Source organism: Cuculus canorus, chromosome 6, assembly GCF_017976375.1.
Source record: "Cuculus canorus isolate bCucCan1 chromosome 6, bCucCan1.pri, whole genome shotgun sequence".
In the NCBI taxonomy this organism is placed as follows: Eukaryota; Metazoa; Chordata; class Aves; order Cuculiformes; family Cuculidae; genus Cuculus; species Cuculus canorus.
This window is the reverse complement of record NC_071406.1, coordinates 31,740,451-31,756,379: the sequence shown is the minus strand read 5'-3', so window position 1 is coordinate 31,756,379 and position 15,929 is coordinate 31,740,451. Positions and strand designations below refer to the sequence as shown.

Sequence of the window (15,929 nt, the reverse complement as noted above, 5' to 3'; positions counted from 1 at the left end):
CCCTTCCCCAGCCTGACAGTTCTTGCCATCTTTGCTGCTTACTGTGGCTCCTTGTTCCCTCTTCTGACTGACGATTATGCAGTTGTATAGATATTTTCACCAATGGTTGGAAACTTTTTTATGTATTTCAGTGCCCTCCTACCCTATGTCAATGTCTCCCCTCTCTCTTTCTTTACCCATTACCTTCATTTTGTCAAGTGTGTAAGGAGGGCCGGGACAGGGAGGGAAGGAGTTTGACAGATATGAGATCAGATGGCAGCAGCTTTGAAATAGTAAGGTCTTTGCAAATATCCCCATAATAATAAAGATCCATTGTGAAAAATCCTCCACATCTCTGGAACTAGATTTAGGTTTAGACTACTTTTCAAAGAAAACAGTGTTTCTATTTATGCAACCTTGGCAACAGTTTTCTTGGAAAAATTAGGGCTCCACAATACACACCTATGATTCTATACCTGCCTGTACACAGGGTTTGCAAGATAAGGATGTGACATGCAGAGCCTTCTCCTTCCATGCGTAACTGCTTGTCACAGCTGCATTTTCTGAATTCCCCTTGAGGCCGTACAAGACCAGTGCCTGGCACCAGCACTCCCAGAAAGAAAGGGGCTCATGCCTTCCTCACCCGAGGATCTCTGGTTTGGCAGTACAGAAGCCAGGGATGAATACAAAATTTTGGCAGAAGCCACATATCACATAGGATTTTTTTATTTCTCCCCTTTTTGTTCTGCTTTTCCAATACAGCATATGCCATTTATTGTTGCACAGTTGGAATTCAATAGGTAGGTTGCTTCAACTAACTGAACTGGATCCCGTCAACCATTTATTTTTCTGTAAATTTTTGAAACTAGTAATATCCTTTCTGATATGGATTCTTCATAACTGGCTTCAAATAAATAAGAACTCAGTACATATCTGTCCTACACTGATGAGCAGATGTCACTCCATTATTACTGGAGTCTAACTGCCTACACAACAAAATTCTCTGTGAATATTCACCAGACAGCTTTACAGACTTATGGCGATGCCATGGCTTAAATCCGCTGAGGGTGACTTAAAATGGCTTGTAATTGTGAAAATGTGATTATGTAAAAGACCTCGATAACTATTTTAGAACTATGCGTGTATGTAGCAGCTGTGTAATCTGCAGTCTCCCTCCCACCCCCAATCACGATACATCCATGGATTTCCTTCCAATAGATATGTTGTGGTTTTTCCACTGAGGAGACCCCTGTACTCTTTAGGAAGACTCAAACAAATTGCATGAAGTAACACCTGTCTGAAATCTCCCTTAATCTCCTTAGTTGACAAATAGCCCACATTTCTTTTATTTTTTTTTAACGCACAAGAGGCTAATACTGCCTTCATAAAATGACTGCTAATGTATAAGAAATGCAGACAGCTGTATTGTGAGACAATTGCATGATACATATTCTAAATCATGGGTTTGCTGACCTTGTGAGAAATAAGATAAGTAAAAACCACAAGAGAAAACAAAATCGGGGAAGTCTAAAGGAATGCAGTTTTGCTGCTGGTTAAAAAGATCAGATTCTGTGTTACAGGTTTGAGCAGAGATGAGCAGTCACCTATAAGTGGGATCAACAGAAAACACGTGAAAAAGAATTCTTACCACTCATGGTGATTGTCTACAAAAGCAGACATGGGACTTATTTGTACCGTATAGGTATCGTTGGCTGAATATTCAAACAAACCATAATATGGATTGAAGAGCTCTCTGGACACCAGGAAAAAAAACTCTCTTGAAGGTCCACTGTAGTCCAACCTTTAAAGAGAAACCCGATATCACTATAAAGTGTTCATTGTATGCAAAAAACCCACTTCTTTTTAACCTACGTTCCTTACTCTGTAATTTAATTAAAATTTCATAAGATTTTAACCAGATCCCCTTATCCTGCAGATTGCTTAATGCCAAGGTATGTGATGTCCTCGCGGGGCTATTCTGAAATCGCATGGCTTGGAGGACTGGAATGAAGTGCCCTATGTGGGTTGCTCTCATAAAAAATTTTGGCTCCGGCTATATTGGCCACAGGAATAAGCAAATAATGGGGGGGGGAGGAGGGAGAGAAGAAAACATGAGAAGAGCCAAGGTTAAACCTATCTGCATCTGACAAATTAAGAATGACAATGAACAATGGTCATATTTTGTCTTTACAGACTTGTGACAACAGGACAATTTGAAGGATAATATTTCTGGTTTTCCAACCAATATAATCTAAGATTACTTCAGTGATTTATCTTTCTCGGTCTACATTTTCTTGTCTGTCTTCCAAATTTGAATGCACTTAAATGTCTTTTGGAAAGGGCATTTCCTTTGTGTTGTTTTTTTTTTTTTTTTTGCTTTTTGTTTTTTTTTTCTATTTCAAGATTCCAGTACTCATGAAGAAGGAATCTAAATAACCCCTTCTTCCCAAATAATAAACAAACTCATTGCTGACAAAGCACTGATAGTGAGTTTTGCCATTATGCTGCAGGTCACCAGTGAAATGAGTTAAGTATGAACTTAATGCTCTGGTTGAGCTGGAAAACAGAAAACTAGCAACTTTCCTATGGGGAACAGAGATTTTTATAATCCTAGCAAATAGATATAAAGATATATCTTTTTATAGATTAAAAGTTTCATATATGATGTTTAAGAAGTCCTGCTTTAGACAATGCACAAGCAGAATTATCACACAGAAGGTCAGCTGTCACCTAGGACTTCTGCTACCAATGTTTTGGCTCATGAACTTTTACATAAGTAAAACACAGATGAGAGTTGGTTTGGAGGACAAAGTTGTCAAGAAAGTAAAGACTAGGTACCATTATCAAGTTGAGGACAAAGCCTCTTTCCCTTGTTGAATAAAAAACATTTTCCCTTCAGACATTTGGAAGCATTTTGCCTCTGTTATGCTTCAGAAGTGAAGTACTGAAACAGATCTTTACCCTGGCAAGAAGGGCAAATTCCATCCTCAAACTGCAGAAACAAATGGTTTGATATCATGGACAACTGTTGGATCTTAATCTTGGCACAAATACTAGGATCAAGTAAAGTCTCATCTGGAAGACTCTTGCAGACTTCTGGGATAATCAGACTCACTATGAAATCTTAAGATAAAATGTGTGTTTTACGATCAGCCATTTCCTACAGCTCCTTTTGTACAGAGTTACTGTGAGTCATGTTAAATAAATCAATCACGAGAGTCCTGCACTGCCAGTCAGATTTATCCCACAATTAAAGGCTTGGCACTAGGGTGAGAAAACTTCATAGAAGAAGTATGCAACCACACAACAGCTGCAACTGTGGGGCATTTGGGTATTCAGGAGTAGAGTAATATGTTGTTGGCAACGTGACTCATGTCTCCTAGGAAGCACCATTAATACTTCAGCTTTACCACTCTTAAATGCAAAGCAGCTTCTGCTAATAGTTAATAGAACTCAGGGAAAATAACTTTAAGGAACCAAATTCTTTGCATCAAATTTTCCTCATTTATCACCACATGAAGTACAAATGTAAAAACATTAAACCAGCATCACAATCGCATGACTGTGGAAAATGAAGGCTCAAGGAAGATACCAACATTATGAGACTTAGTGATAATATGAACAGCAATAACTATGTCTGAGTTGCCTCACTTTCTAATTCATACACTAATAAATCAATAGTTACTATAATATTTCAAGTTTCAAGGATTCCAATACCCATTACTTTGTGGCTCACTCCTCTTTACTACAAGGAAAAGAAATGTTCCCACTTAAAAACTTAAAATAGGAAAAGGAGCAGCAAATAAGAAATTATTAACTTTCAGTCTTCCTCCTCCTCATCCTCCTCTCATCCACCCTGACCTGTCTGTCTACACCCAGCCAAATGAATAGTTTGATGTGATACATATCCTTGCACCATCCCTGATGAAACGATACTATTTGCACACATCCTTTCTTCATTCAAAACACAGATTTGTAAATAGAGAATTGACGTCATTTTAATTTGACTTTTCTCTCAATTAACTCATTCTTTTCCATTAAGAAGAGAGTCTTGTGTAAAGCAGGATATAATGGGAGAAGGATGTGTCACCCGCGTTTCCAGGTCACTCTTCATCTTGCTGCACTGAGTGATGAAACGCAAAACTCTGACATTTGATGAAAGGAGACAGTCTATCGGGATCAGTCTCTAGCTCACATATGATTTTCAAAATTTCCCTTTCATCTTTAAACCTGAGGTGAGGTTGTAGCTGTGAAAGTAAAGGCTGGTAGGGCTGGGTAAGACCTGCCTTGTTCTTCCATCCCCGCCCTGCTCTGTCAATATAGCGTAATTTCATCCTGCACCAGCCTTGCCATTCCAGTTCTGAGCTTTTCCTCAGACAACATGGTGATATTATTTATATGAACAAGTCCACACTTGGCTCCCAGCTGTCAACATTTTTATTTTAAGATTTCAGTGAGTCCTTTTAACACTAAGCACTTCAGGATGAACTTTAAACAAACAACAGGATTTACGGGTTTTCAAAGACAGATTAACTTTAGCTAATCTTGTATGAGATGTTTCTGTTACCACTTAGCTATTTTCAAGACTCATACATTGCATGGCACACTATAGCATTCCAAGATCTGTGGGCTGCATTTTCCTAAAAATCAAGGAATAAAATTTTGAATGTATGTACAAATACATTCATGAAATATATCCATAAAAATATTTGTGCCTAAGGCAGTAGGCTTTAAGATCTGACAAAGGGGGTACAAATCAACAGACAAAAGAGACAAACAGTACATTTTTCCAGCTTCACCAGCAAAGAAAATCTAACCACATCATGATTTGTAGTGCATATCTCGCAACCTGTAACACATTATGCTTTTATTAGACATAGACTGAGCATTCTCTAAAGTGACTTCAGAATGTCGGGGATATTTGTGTTTATTTGGCAACTAGCAACAGCCTAGTTTCTTTTATTTATGATGTAGTCACTGGTCTGGAGAGGCAGTGAGCACCTCTTGCAGCACTAAGGGCTTCCAGTTCCCATTGCCTCAGACAGGAGTTGAGTAAGGACCGAGCCTCTAGCCTACTCTTGAAGCACTCGCCCTCCAACAAATGGCAGCTGTCTTTTAACAATCACTGGAGATACAATGTCAGCACTGACAGACAAGAAATATGAATTAATATGAGAAAGTTGTTTTTTGTTTTCCCAGCAACATTCTGAAACACACACCAGCAACTGTGAAAATTCACATGAACACAGGCACTACTTCTGCAAAGGCAGGATATGTTACATTTCACAACGCCTAAAAAATTGTCTCAAACAGCTGTATGTTCTAGGCTTATGTATGTGGCATTTCCTGACTGTAATCCTTCCTCTTTACACTCTAGGCCACGAGAAGTTTGGTGAAACAGCAGCTGCAAGACACACTGAGTTTTGAGGTCACATTAACTTCCCTATTCTACTTACCCTTCTTCCCCAACAAACGTGACATAGAGTTTATTTCTCTGTAGGTCTTTTCTTGAGTAGCCCATGATCTGGTTAAAGGCATCTTCTAGCAAGTGATCTCTCCTGATGATTAATCTGAAAAGCAAAAAAATTTTGAAACGATGATTCACAAACATGAACCACAGATGGAAATATCTATTTACACTGCAAGGTAACAGGATGACTTCATAGACATACACATTTCTGCTGCATAATTTGATTCAGATCAGGCAGCTACTGTCTGTTAGTCTGTCTCCCTTCAGGATCTACTTCAGATTTCAGTAAAATGTCTCTTGTACAAAGAAGTGCAGTTTTACCTTTTCTGTCCTCGTTCTTCTTTAACCTAAAGGCTTCAACTGGAAACGTCCCGAAGTGAGCATTTTCATGAAGTTTAAAATCCATTTGCAAGGCTGGGCCTCTTAATCAGTCTTACTGTGAGCAAGAATCTAACTTTTTATGCAAAAAACAATCTCTTAACAAGCCAAAAAGATAAAGATGTGGGAAAGTCATTGAATGGTAACTCCAGAATCATGTATCCCTCCATTATCCCTGGTGTGTGATGGGACAAAAAGCCTAGAAGGACCTGCATTTGTTTGTCCAAAACGAGACTGAAGCATCACATGTAAAAACATAATGTATCTTCTAAAAAAAAAAAAAAAAAATTTGTGAAAGTGAGGATATGTCATAAAGATCTAAAATAAGAGGTGGAAAAATCCTCCTTACTTAAACTTTTTATCTGCTGCCAAAAACCTGCATTTAATTAGTTTCCTGAAACTTAGCTTGATTTATATTCAAATAATACCTTATGTGTGCATTTGATCAACCAGTCAGACTGAAGCTGGGAGCTACTGGGAGCTACTGCTGCCTGCAGAGAGGCAGCTTACACCTCCGCACAGCCTCTTGGAAAGCCCTTGCTGGCCTTACTGCTTGTGCAGACATCAGTCAGTGATTGCACTCTGTGTACTATCCGGCAGAGGACACAGAATTGGAGACACCAGGAACTGGCAAGGTACCTGGACAACAAGAGGACCCAGGCAATATGCAAATTGTGCTGGGTCCTGGTTTGTAAAAAAGGAGCAGGTCAGTATATGCCTGGGAAAGGAACACAGAGAAAATTTCTGTCAAGAAAAATCAAGCTGTTGTTCTGCTGAAAAATCCACAGTGTGATGGCAAATAGGGCAGGAAAAGGAGGTGCAAGAAATGTCATGGATCTTACAGGTAGCAAATACCATCCTCTTCTACTAGCTATTTGCCCGAGCATTCATGACAAATTTTTCATACAATTAGGTTTTAAGTGATTATGATTGCATTACAGTAAAGGCAGACAATGTGAAACACCTGCCTCTTAAGACTGCCTAAAAAATACCATTTTTATCCCATTTCAATTGTGGAAAACTTTTAATAAGCTCACATAAATGAAGTCTGAGCTTTGCACAAATTCCTGCAAAACATGAGAAAAGTCTGGCTGGGAGAAATAAAAAAAAACCCCCATACCTCCCTGTTCTAACAGAAAAAAATAGTTTAAAAGAGTTCTAGTGCCTCATGGCTACTCTGAGAGCACCAAACTATGAGACTTTGATCGCTTACTAATTAAAAAATTATGGAAGTATTTTATCATGATGATCCTTTACCTAACAGAATGTAACCACATGATTACCAAATAAATGAAGGAGGGAAGACCTCACTCCAAGCACTCTAGCTTTTACACTGCTAAAGCAAAAATATTAGCGGAGATTTAAGGCGATCCCCAGAATTTAATAACATTTAATTGTATGAGTCCTTGTTACTAAAAAGGACTGAGATATCAATACAGGGAATTATGTACAAAAGATAAGCCTATCTAATTTTTTTCAACGCAAAAAAGACATGAGAAAATGTAACTGTTTACATCGTTGCAAGTGTTATAATGGAAGAATTCACATGCCTCCTGTTCTGCATGTCTGTATTGGAAATGTTGTTTTTATGAAAATATAGTTGGAGGAGACACAGAAAAGAAGTGCTTAGAATTTGCTGTATCCTCTGCTATGAATCACATCCTGGCACTAAGTCCTTCATGACAGGCTTTGTATTTCTAGAAGTGCTAGTGTAACCATAACATCTGCATGGGAAGAAGCTTGTAGACATGCAAGACAAGGCAAGCTGCCTGAGAAACAAATCCAGTTTGGGGAGATTCTTCAACATACTTCAATTTCCCTGGGCCTTGTCCATATCCTTTAGTCTCCAACTTCCTGTAAAAATTCCTCAGCTTGGCTTCAAAATCTCTTTTGTAAGGAGCTGGAGCTCGGGCATTGGCACGCTGAGTACCTGCAGGAAGTAATAAGCAAAGAATGAGCTGCAGTGACATGAACTGATCAATGTCCCATCGTCTACTGAAAAGATTCCTTAATAGCACAAAGCATGGTATGTGTTTGGGATAGTCACCTTTATAAGGAGTAAAAGCTGCATACCCTCAAACTTGCTCTGCATCCAAGACTTTTTTGTTGCTCATTTCCAATAGTATCATGTTTCCAAATTAAGTCTTAAAAGAGCAATTCTAGGTCAATGCAAAAGATGAAAAAGACAGCACAATCAACTGGAAAGACTTAACTTTCATTTGTCAAGTACACTTGGTGTCTAACCTTTAAAATAGCTCATGCAATAAATGTTCTGCTCTGTTCTGGTTTTCATATTATCAGGACAAACAAGCACTCAGAAATGAAGCACAAAGAGACTCTGCTCTGCCCCTGTTGAATACATCAAGCTGAAGAAAGAATTCTGGAAATTCCCTAGAAGAAGTTTTTCCTTGGGGAAGCATAAGGAAGAAAAATATTGGAAGAATAGAAAGACTACCAAATTTAAGTGTGGAACTTTTCACATGTTACTGCAGGAACGAACATACATGATGGTCATTTAAGTGAGTTTCTTATTGAAAAACTGTTTTTGAGGGTCAGTTTCTTCAAAGCAGGAAGCGATGAGATCTGTACGTCAAAAAGACAGCGTACCCTCGCATCTGCATGTCCAAGTCTAGTATATACACAATATAATACGTGTTTAGTCCGATCTGTTCTGAATACTACCACCACAAGAACCTCCACTGCCTTCCTGGACAAATTACTTCAATTGATTTGATTGCAAAACAGTGTGCCAAAGTGGCAGTTAATCCTAGTCCTATTACGTTTATCTTCTTACCCCTAGTTTTTAATAACGTAAAATTCCTCCCCTGCATGGCTGTGTAGACACCCACCAAAAAAACTCAGAGGATTTTAAAATTTTAGTCAGTTCCTTATGTGAGTTTTCCTTTGGCTCCCAGTATGAAACTAAGACAATACAAAAACATTTACAGCTACTATGGGTGAATGCATGAGAACATAACGTTTCAGGTTATGAGAAAGAGAACGTGTATCCCTTCAGCCTGCGGGCAGAGACCAGGGGAAAAGAGAGCAGCTTGCTTAGCCACAAAGCATAGCTGTCTGACGGCAAAGGCGACGAGCATATCCTGCGGAAGTGGCTGCTGGAGGAAGCTACAGAGTCAACCTCTCTGCAGAGATCAGAGAGAGAACAAGCAAGATCAGTATTAGCACCGAATGCCATTTACAGGTCTTTAAAAGACCTGTCTAACCAGAAAGACACTTCTACTAGGCTTAGAGTGATATGTGGGAGGAACAGATAGAGCCAGGGAATCTTCAGAGCTGCAATGGGAACATGCTTGGACCCCTCTGGAAAACCAGATGATGGTAGTTGATTAATCTATAGCGGTTATCCTCTTGTACTGAGAGCACCGAGGGCTTCTAATGGTATGTTCAGTTGAGTTCTCTAGAAAACTTACAGAAACTTGAAACCGTAAACAGTCTTTTAATTACTGGCCTTTCTCCCTTACTTTGTTTATTTTGTTTTGGGTCAAAGTAGGTACAAAAATGTAGCCACCAAAAAAACCCACAAGAAATGCATACTTTAATCTTAACCCTTGAAGGAAGTTTTTGCTGAGAGAAACTGCAGAACGTGAATCTGGTAACACATTACTTCACGGTTCAGAAATCAGCAGTATGTGTCTGTCAGCACATGACAAGTCCTCATTGCAAATCAGATGCATACGCCAAGAAATTCCCCGGCAATTACAGTGATTACTTCCGCCTCAGGAACAAAAGATGTTAATGGAAGAGCTAAAAAATGCCACTGATGTGATAATCATATTTGATTTTCAAAGAGGTTATATTCTAAAGCAGAAAGAGTAGCTTCATGACTATTCATCGGTCCCCAAAGAGAAAGTACCACTGATGGTGACTTATCTGAACAATGACTCCTTAACACACAAGCTCGTGCAGTGCAGCCCAGCCAGTTTAGCTGACAAAGAAACACAGAGCCTCCATAGAAATGATGGGCTATTTACAATTTCTCATCAAAAAAAGTCATTTGTACTCCAACACATACAGGCACGCTCACAGACTGACAGGCAGATACAATGGTCTCTCTATATTTTTCTGTGAAATAGAATAGGGATTACAATTTTAAGAAGAGGACTAAAACCATCACTGTTCATCATTCACTGTCTGCAGCTTCTTTGAGGAATAGGTGAGAATATCACATGTTAAAGATTTACTGCCTTTTGAAATTACTGTGTTGGAGTGAAGCCCAGCCCAGCATGCTTTGGTGCATGTACTAGTAATGAAGAAAAAGCCAAAATTCTGGTTTTAGTCATAAAAGACTGCCAGGTTTGCAGTTGGAAATGAGATGCATACATGCAGATTTCATTCTTCCTTTCTTTTCCACAAAGAAAAACACTTATATCTAAACCATATATGTATTGAAAATATCAATACATGCGAGTACTATATTTTGCTGCTTCACAGAATTCCATAAGATCATTAAGGTCTTCAGACAGTTTCTTCAAATCGGTTCTACAAAGGTCCTATGTCCGGCAGCAGCAAAAACTACCAGCCAGGACACGTTTATAAATGGTTTTAATCTGGTTTCTTGAAAAGGCAAAGCTTCTTATGACTGAGGACAGGGAAATACTCATAAATCACAGTACTTTTTGTGATAAAATTTTCTTATCATCTGGAACTACCTAGAGATGCTTACATCCCAAATGTTCTCTATTTAGCTATACTTTATTCTCAAATTTTTAGAAATCCCCTTAAGCCACTTAGATTTACTGCAGTGATTTTATTTTACTTACCTATCATCTTCTTAAGAAAACTAATAACAGTGACATCTATAAATTTCCAATTGCTGTACTTGAGGTCAAATGGAATTTGTCATATTTGAAAGAATTTTGTTTCAATCCACAAGTTAACTAATATGTGAAATAACAATTTCATTCCACTATGACGTGTGTATTTCCAGACAGCTGCAATATGCCATCTTTTCAACTCACGTTAAGGGACAACAATCTGGCTTTACAAAAAATTGCCACGTATTGCCCACAGCCCCATTAATCCGGGCTTTTTAATGTACAGTTATTAGATCTCGTATTTTTAATTCTGTAGGCACGAGGATCCTGGCATGAGCAGTCACTTAGTTGTTTCACATCAGTGAAAAACAAGTCTGCATGTTTTACAAGTCAGGACAAAATCACAGCCTCTTAAGTTATAATGCACCAATCTCTTCTACCAGCAAAACATTTTGTAAGCCCAAGGCAAAAGTTCGACAGTCAAATCCAGAGTTGTTGACGTTGCTCAAAAACAGGACTAAATCTTTGTTGCTGCTGTAGCAAGAGAACTTGCATCTTCAAAAAGGTGAAAAGTCATTACATGGAGCATAACAAACTAAACTAGCTCTACTGCAGTATCTTACAGGCACCACCATAATCAAAGTACCACAGGACGAGCTCACTGACCATTCAGAAAGTACTTCAGCTCATGTAATTTTACTCATCTAAAAGCTGGCAACCACAAAGGGGAAGAGGTTAACAGTTTCCAAACAGTAGGGTCTTGGCTTTGGGCTGCTGTGAGTTTCGATTTGGAAAGCAAACAAAAATTTATAGTCATACAATTTTTCTATTGTTTTTTTTTTTTTTGTTCTCCAACTTCTGGGAAGGCAGCAGGCGTGTGCTACTGACTTTGCTGATCTGGAACTGGTCCTTACCGAGTATGAGAAACAGATTTGTACAGACCCTGCAGAAGCTGCTCCTGATCAACTCACCTGGAGAGTTCTGAGGCGAAGACACTGGCGAACCTCTTGGGGACTGGCAATAACTAGGATGAAGTAAGGCATGTGGCGGCACATATGACATTATCTCCTCCTCAAACAAGCTGGTAAAAAGGAACAAATAAGAAATAACATGTTTATTTGAATGAATGGCATTTTTCACTTTGTAGGTATAAATGTCTGGTTCTAACCTGCTTGTCCTAGGAGTCATTTTCCTGTTTCCACTATGCACATTGAGAGTGCTACCAAGTATTTTACTGCCATTCCCTCAATCAGATTTTGAAAGTACTGGAAAGCAGTAATTACTCCTTTTGTGGGACATGACTACACATAATAGGGTATTTGTTTTCAAGGTTGAGATATCAGCCCTTAAAATCTGCTCACTCTTTTTTTTTTCCTTCTTTTTTTTTTTTTTAACTTATTCTCTGATTGCAAAGGAGTCAATAACTTTTGTCACACTTTCCTGGAAAAATACCTGCAATACTGCACAAAGACCAGGAACGAAGACAAACATTCTAAGCCACCAGAATTAAGAATCACATCTGAACTTGTTGCTGAAATAGGTATCACATCTAGTCTGTTCAGGCTGAGTTAATTCATGCCTCATCTATTATTGCTACAAAACTTTTAAAAGAAAAATAATAAACATTTTTCAGCCTATTCACTGAATCTATATACACAGTCTGTATATGTTAAATTTTCATTATTTTCCCAGAATTGACACAAGCAAATCCAAGAAAGAGAATATCAGAACGGATCTGATATTAAAGCATTTTGGATGTTAAACACAACACAGATAAGAATAAACTATTGAGAAAATGTGTAAAAATTATTTCCAAAAATTGAGCTGCAGAATGAATCACAAACCAATATTTACTACAGAGCTTAACCAACGAAAGCAACATTCAAATAAAAGATGCCTCTTACTAAGTTTGTTCATACATAGAATTTTCATATATTTTTCAGTACTTCGAAAAAAATTTTTGCATGAGTTTTGTTTTTTTTTTTTTAATGGGTATTTTCTGGCAGTTCTCCTTCCATTCATGGCCATGCATCATTTTCCTCCAAGCTACATTTTGATGCTGAAAAAGTGATAAAATATAAACCACTATTTCAAAGTTGGATTACATTAGGAGTTAAAATGATGATTTGTCTTGTATACCAAACAACAAATTTAGAAGAAGAAACTGAAAAGTATTTTCTTTGTAACATCTGAAGCATAATATAATGCCATTCTAGATAATATGCCATTCTTACAGTATTTTTTAAAATGTAATGCACTGTACCTCCTTCGGTTCCTAATTACACAGGGGTTGGTGTGATTTGTTTTAGTTAGTTGCAATTTAGTCCTTAGTAAAAACATTTGAAAAAATCTGTAGTGTTCCCAAGCAATAAAAACGTCACAAATAGTGATTCCACCCAGTTCTTACTAGATCTCAAGAGTGCTTTACAGGAAAATTATATCACTTCCTCACTACTGAAGAAAGAGAGGCACGGAAATGGGTACAGAGTTCCCCAGGGTCATCCAACCAGCCAAGCTAGATACAGAACCCAGGTGTCCTGAGCTCCAGGATGACTGAGTCAGCATGGTCAGAGTGCAGTTTTTTCAGGGTTTCATTGAGAAGGGTCATGGAGAAGAGAAGGACCTGAGGAGACCTTACAGCAACCTTCCAGTACCTGAAGGGGCTACAAGAAAGCTGTGGAGGGACTGTTTACAAAGGCTTGTAACGACAGGATGAGGGGCAATGGGTATAAACTGGAGAGGGGCAGATTTAAATTAAGTATAAGGAAGAATTTCTTCACCATGAGGGTGGTGAGGCACTGGCCCAGGTTGCCCAGGGAAGCTGTGTCTGCCCCATCCCTGGAGGTGTTCAAGGCCAGGTTGGATGGGGCCTTGGGCAGCCTGGTCTGGTGGGAGGTGTCCCTGCCCATGGCAGGGGGGTTGGAACTGGATGATCTTTAAGGTCCCTTCCAACCCGAACTACTCTGTGAATCTATGATGATACCCTGTTAGAAGATATTGTTAGAAGTCAAAATCCACTGAGACTAAATAATGGTAAGAAATTTCACCAGCTCAGTACACCGCTATTTTAACTTAGCCCACCTTCTATTTTACGCTGGTATTCACTCACAATAAGCCCACAATAACTCGGTCTAGTCTTGAGGCGTAACATCCAATGTTTCAAGAAGCTAATAGATGTGTAGATAAAATTTTATCAATAATATGTCCTTGGGCAGTGGCAGAATTCGATTACTAATAAAATGGAAAGAAAATTCTCAAGCAACACTCCTCATCCAGGATTTTTTTTTTTAAAAAGTAGATTAAGAGAAATAATATCTGAAGAATATGAGAAAGTAATTCTGGGTGCTACTTTTCTCTTAAAAATTAGTTATACTGATTACTCCTTTTCTATAAAACAAAGATTGCAATCAAAATTTTGAATTTGCTTTTTTTCCACTATAAGATTTACATTCCTCACTGTTAACAGAATACTAGAGGGAAAAAAAAAAATCAAAGAGTAATGAAAAAATTATTGATGCAATCTATTTAAAAACAAATAGTGGAAGGCAGATTTTTCTGTGTAAAACTTCTCATCTTCTCCTTTTAAAAAAGACTCACCATGGCTGTAAATGAGATTTTTTTAACATCTGTAATTAATTCAGACATTTGGGGACCAGGAAGGATTATCATTATGCAACCTGATCAAAAAAATTACTTCTACCAATGCCAATTCTATTTCACTAGATTCAATTTTAAATATACTTATGAATTTCTTGATGCACTTTTGTAAAGGGTGAGAACACAATATGAAGACACAAGAGTTTAATTTTAGCAAAAACAAAAAATCTGCCCAATTTTTTTTAGTTAATTGCTTAAATGAAAAATATTAAAGAAGCAGTTTCCCATTTCGTGAACTCTGTGAAAGTATTTCCCTTCATAAAGTGGACAATGCTGGATAGCAAAGTGAAGAGGCAGCAAGACATTACGTACCAAAAACACATCTCAAGCATGAATGTTCAGAAATACAGACTTCCCAGACAACGGAACTAAACAGATGCACACCTGAAGCAGTAGAAGGCACACTCTTGCACAAAGAGGTCTAAACTGTACCACGTATCTACACATCAGAGCTGGATGCAACAGGACAATAAAAGGCGGTCTGGGCAAATCCACGAAATCACAAGCACAGAGGGCTTGTACTCACATTTCCGCAGACAGAGTATCACATTTTGTCACTCCTATGAAAATATGTGACCTCCAAACTAGCACCTACCATCTAGAAACTGAACAAGATGAAAATAAAAAACATGACCCTTGAGTTGTAGCTCTTCCAGCTGCAAATCCAAGTACTGGAGGGGAAATGAGTAGGCCACTAAATCAGCACACACTACTCACTGAAAGGCTCCTCAGCAGCTGCCACAGCGTATAAGAATCAAAAGCAACAGTGCGTACCTGAGTAACATGACAAGGTCTGCATCGCTGGATAAACGCACCAACCCAGGTGTTCCCTCTGTCCGGATGAACTGGATCTTCTCCCTGTGTAAGGGAAAAAAGACTTCCAGAATATCTTTTGCAGATAAGCCACCAATATACACAACAGCAACAAAAAAAAGCACAGGGTATATCATAAAAACCTCTGAGTTACGCTTCCCTATTTCAGAAATCATTTTTTCCACCCTGTCACACTATGCACATGTGAACAGCCAAATATTACAATCAAAAGGCTAATTTGTTCTGAGGAATGACTCTCCTGTTGCCTGTATCTTTTCCATGCTCAGGCTGCTTCAGGTAGTACAGCCGTCTAAACCATAACAAAAAAAAAAAAAATCAGTCCTTCAAGTTCACGCTGGCTGTGTCCCTGAATTCCAAGCAGGAGGCTGAGCCCTACAAGCAGGACATTACTATTCTGACTGTGAGCTGTTTAAAGAGGTACTGTCTGAATCTTTGTACAAATTGAATTTGTACAAAGATTTGAATCTTTGTACAAATGCAAGCCATACATTACACAATGCACATTTGCAATTTTACAACCAGAGTGTTCATAACAACTGCTGCATTTCAGCAATGTTCCAGAAAACACCTTTTACTATTTCTATCCCTCTGTCTTATCCAAGAAGAAATCCTTCCTCCCAGATCCAGTTTGGTCACTACTGTAAAATCCATGCACCCTAAACTCTGAGAATAGCAACACACAGATTTTTTAGGATCTATATTGAATACAATTCCTTGGCTGATTCCTGTTCTTTTTCTCTGTGAAGGTTTTTCCTGCATTCTAAAATTAAAGGACATCCCTTTTATTTTCTTTCTATCAGTACAAGGTGTATGAAGTTATAGTAGAGATAAATTCT

The 15,929-nt window shown here is 38.3% G+C and overlaps 1 protein-coding gene across 5 annotated transcripts in view; it reads right to left on the bottom strand.

Moving 5' to 3' along the window:
• HECW2 (HECT, C2 and WW domain containing E3 ubiquitin protein ligase 2) overlaps positions 1-15,929 on the bottom strand; it is a 175,476-nt gene that overhangs the window by 20,369 nt on the left and 139,178 nt on the right. For all 5 annotated transcript variants that reach the window (XM_054070636.1, XM_054070637.1, XM_054070638.1 and 2 more), the window contains 5 exons: positions 15,034-15,117; positions 11,574-11,683; positions 7,637-7,757; positions 5,436-5,549; positions 1,628-1,780 (listed from right to left, as the gene is read on the bottom strand). In XM_054070636.1, coding sequence (XP_053926611.1) covers positions 1,628-1,780; positions 5,436-5,549; positions 7,637-7,757; positions 11,574-11,683; positions 15,034-15,117 — 582 coding nt within the window. The remainder of the gene's footprint in view (positions 1-1,627; positions 1,781-5,435; positions 5,550-7,636; positions 7,758-11,573; positions 11,684-15,033; positions 15,118-15,929) is intronic.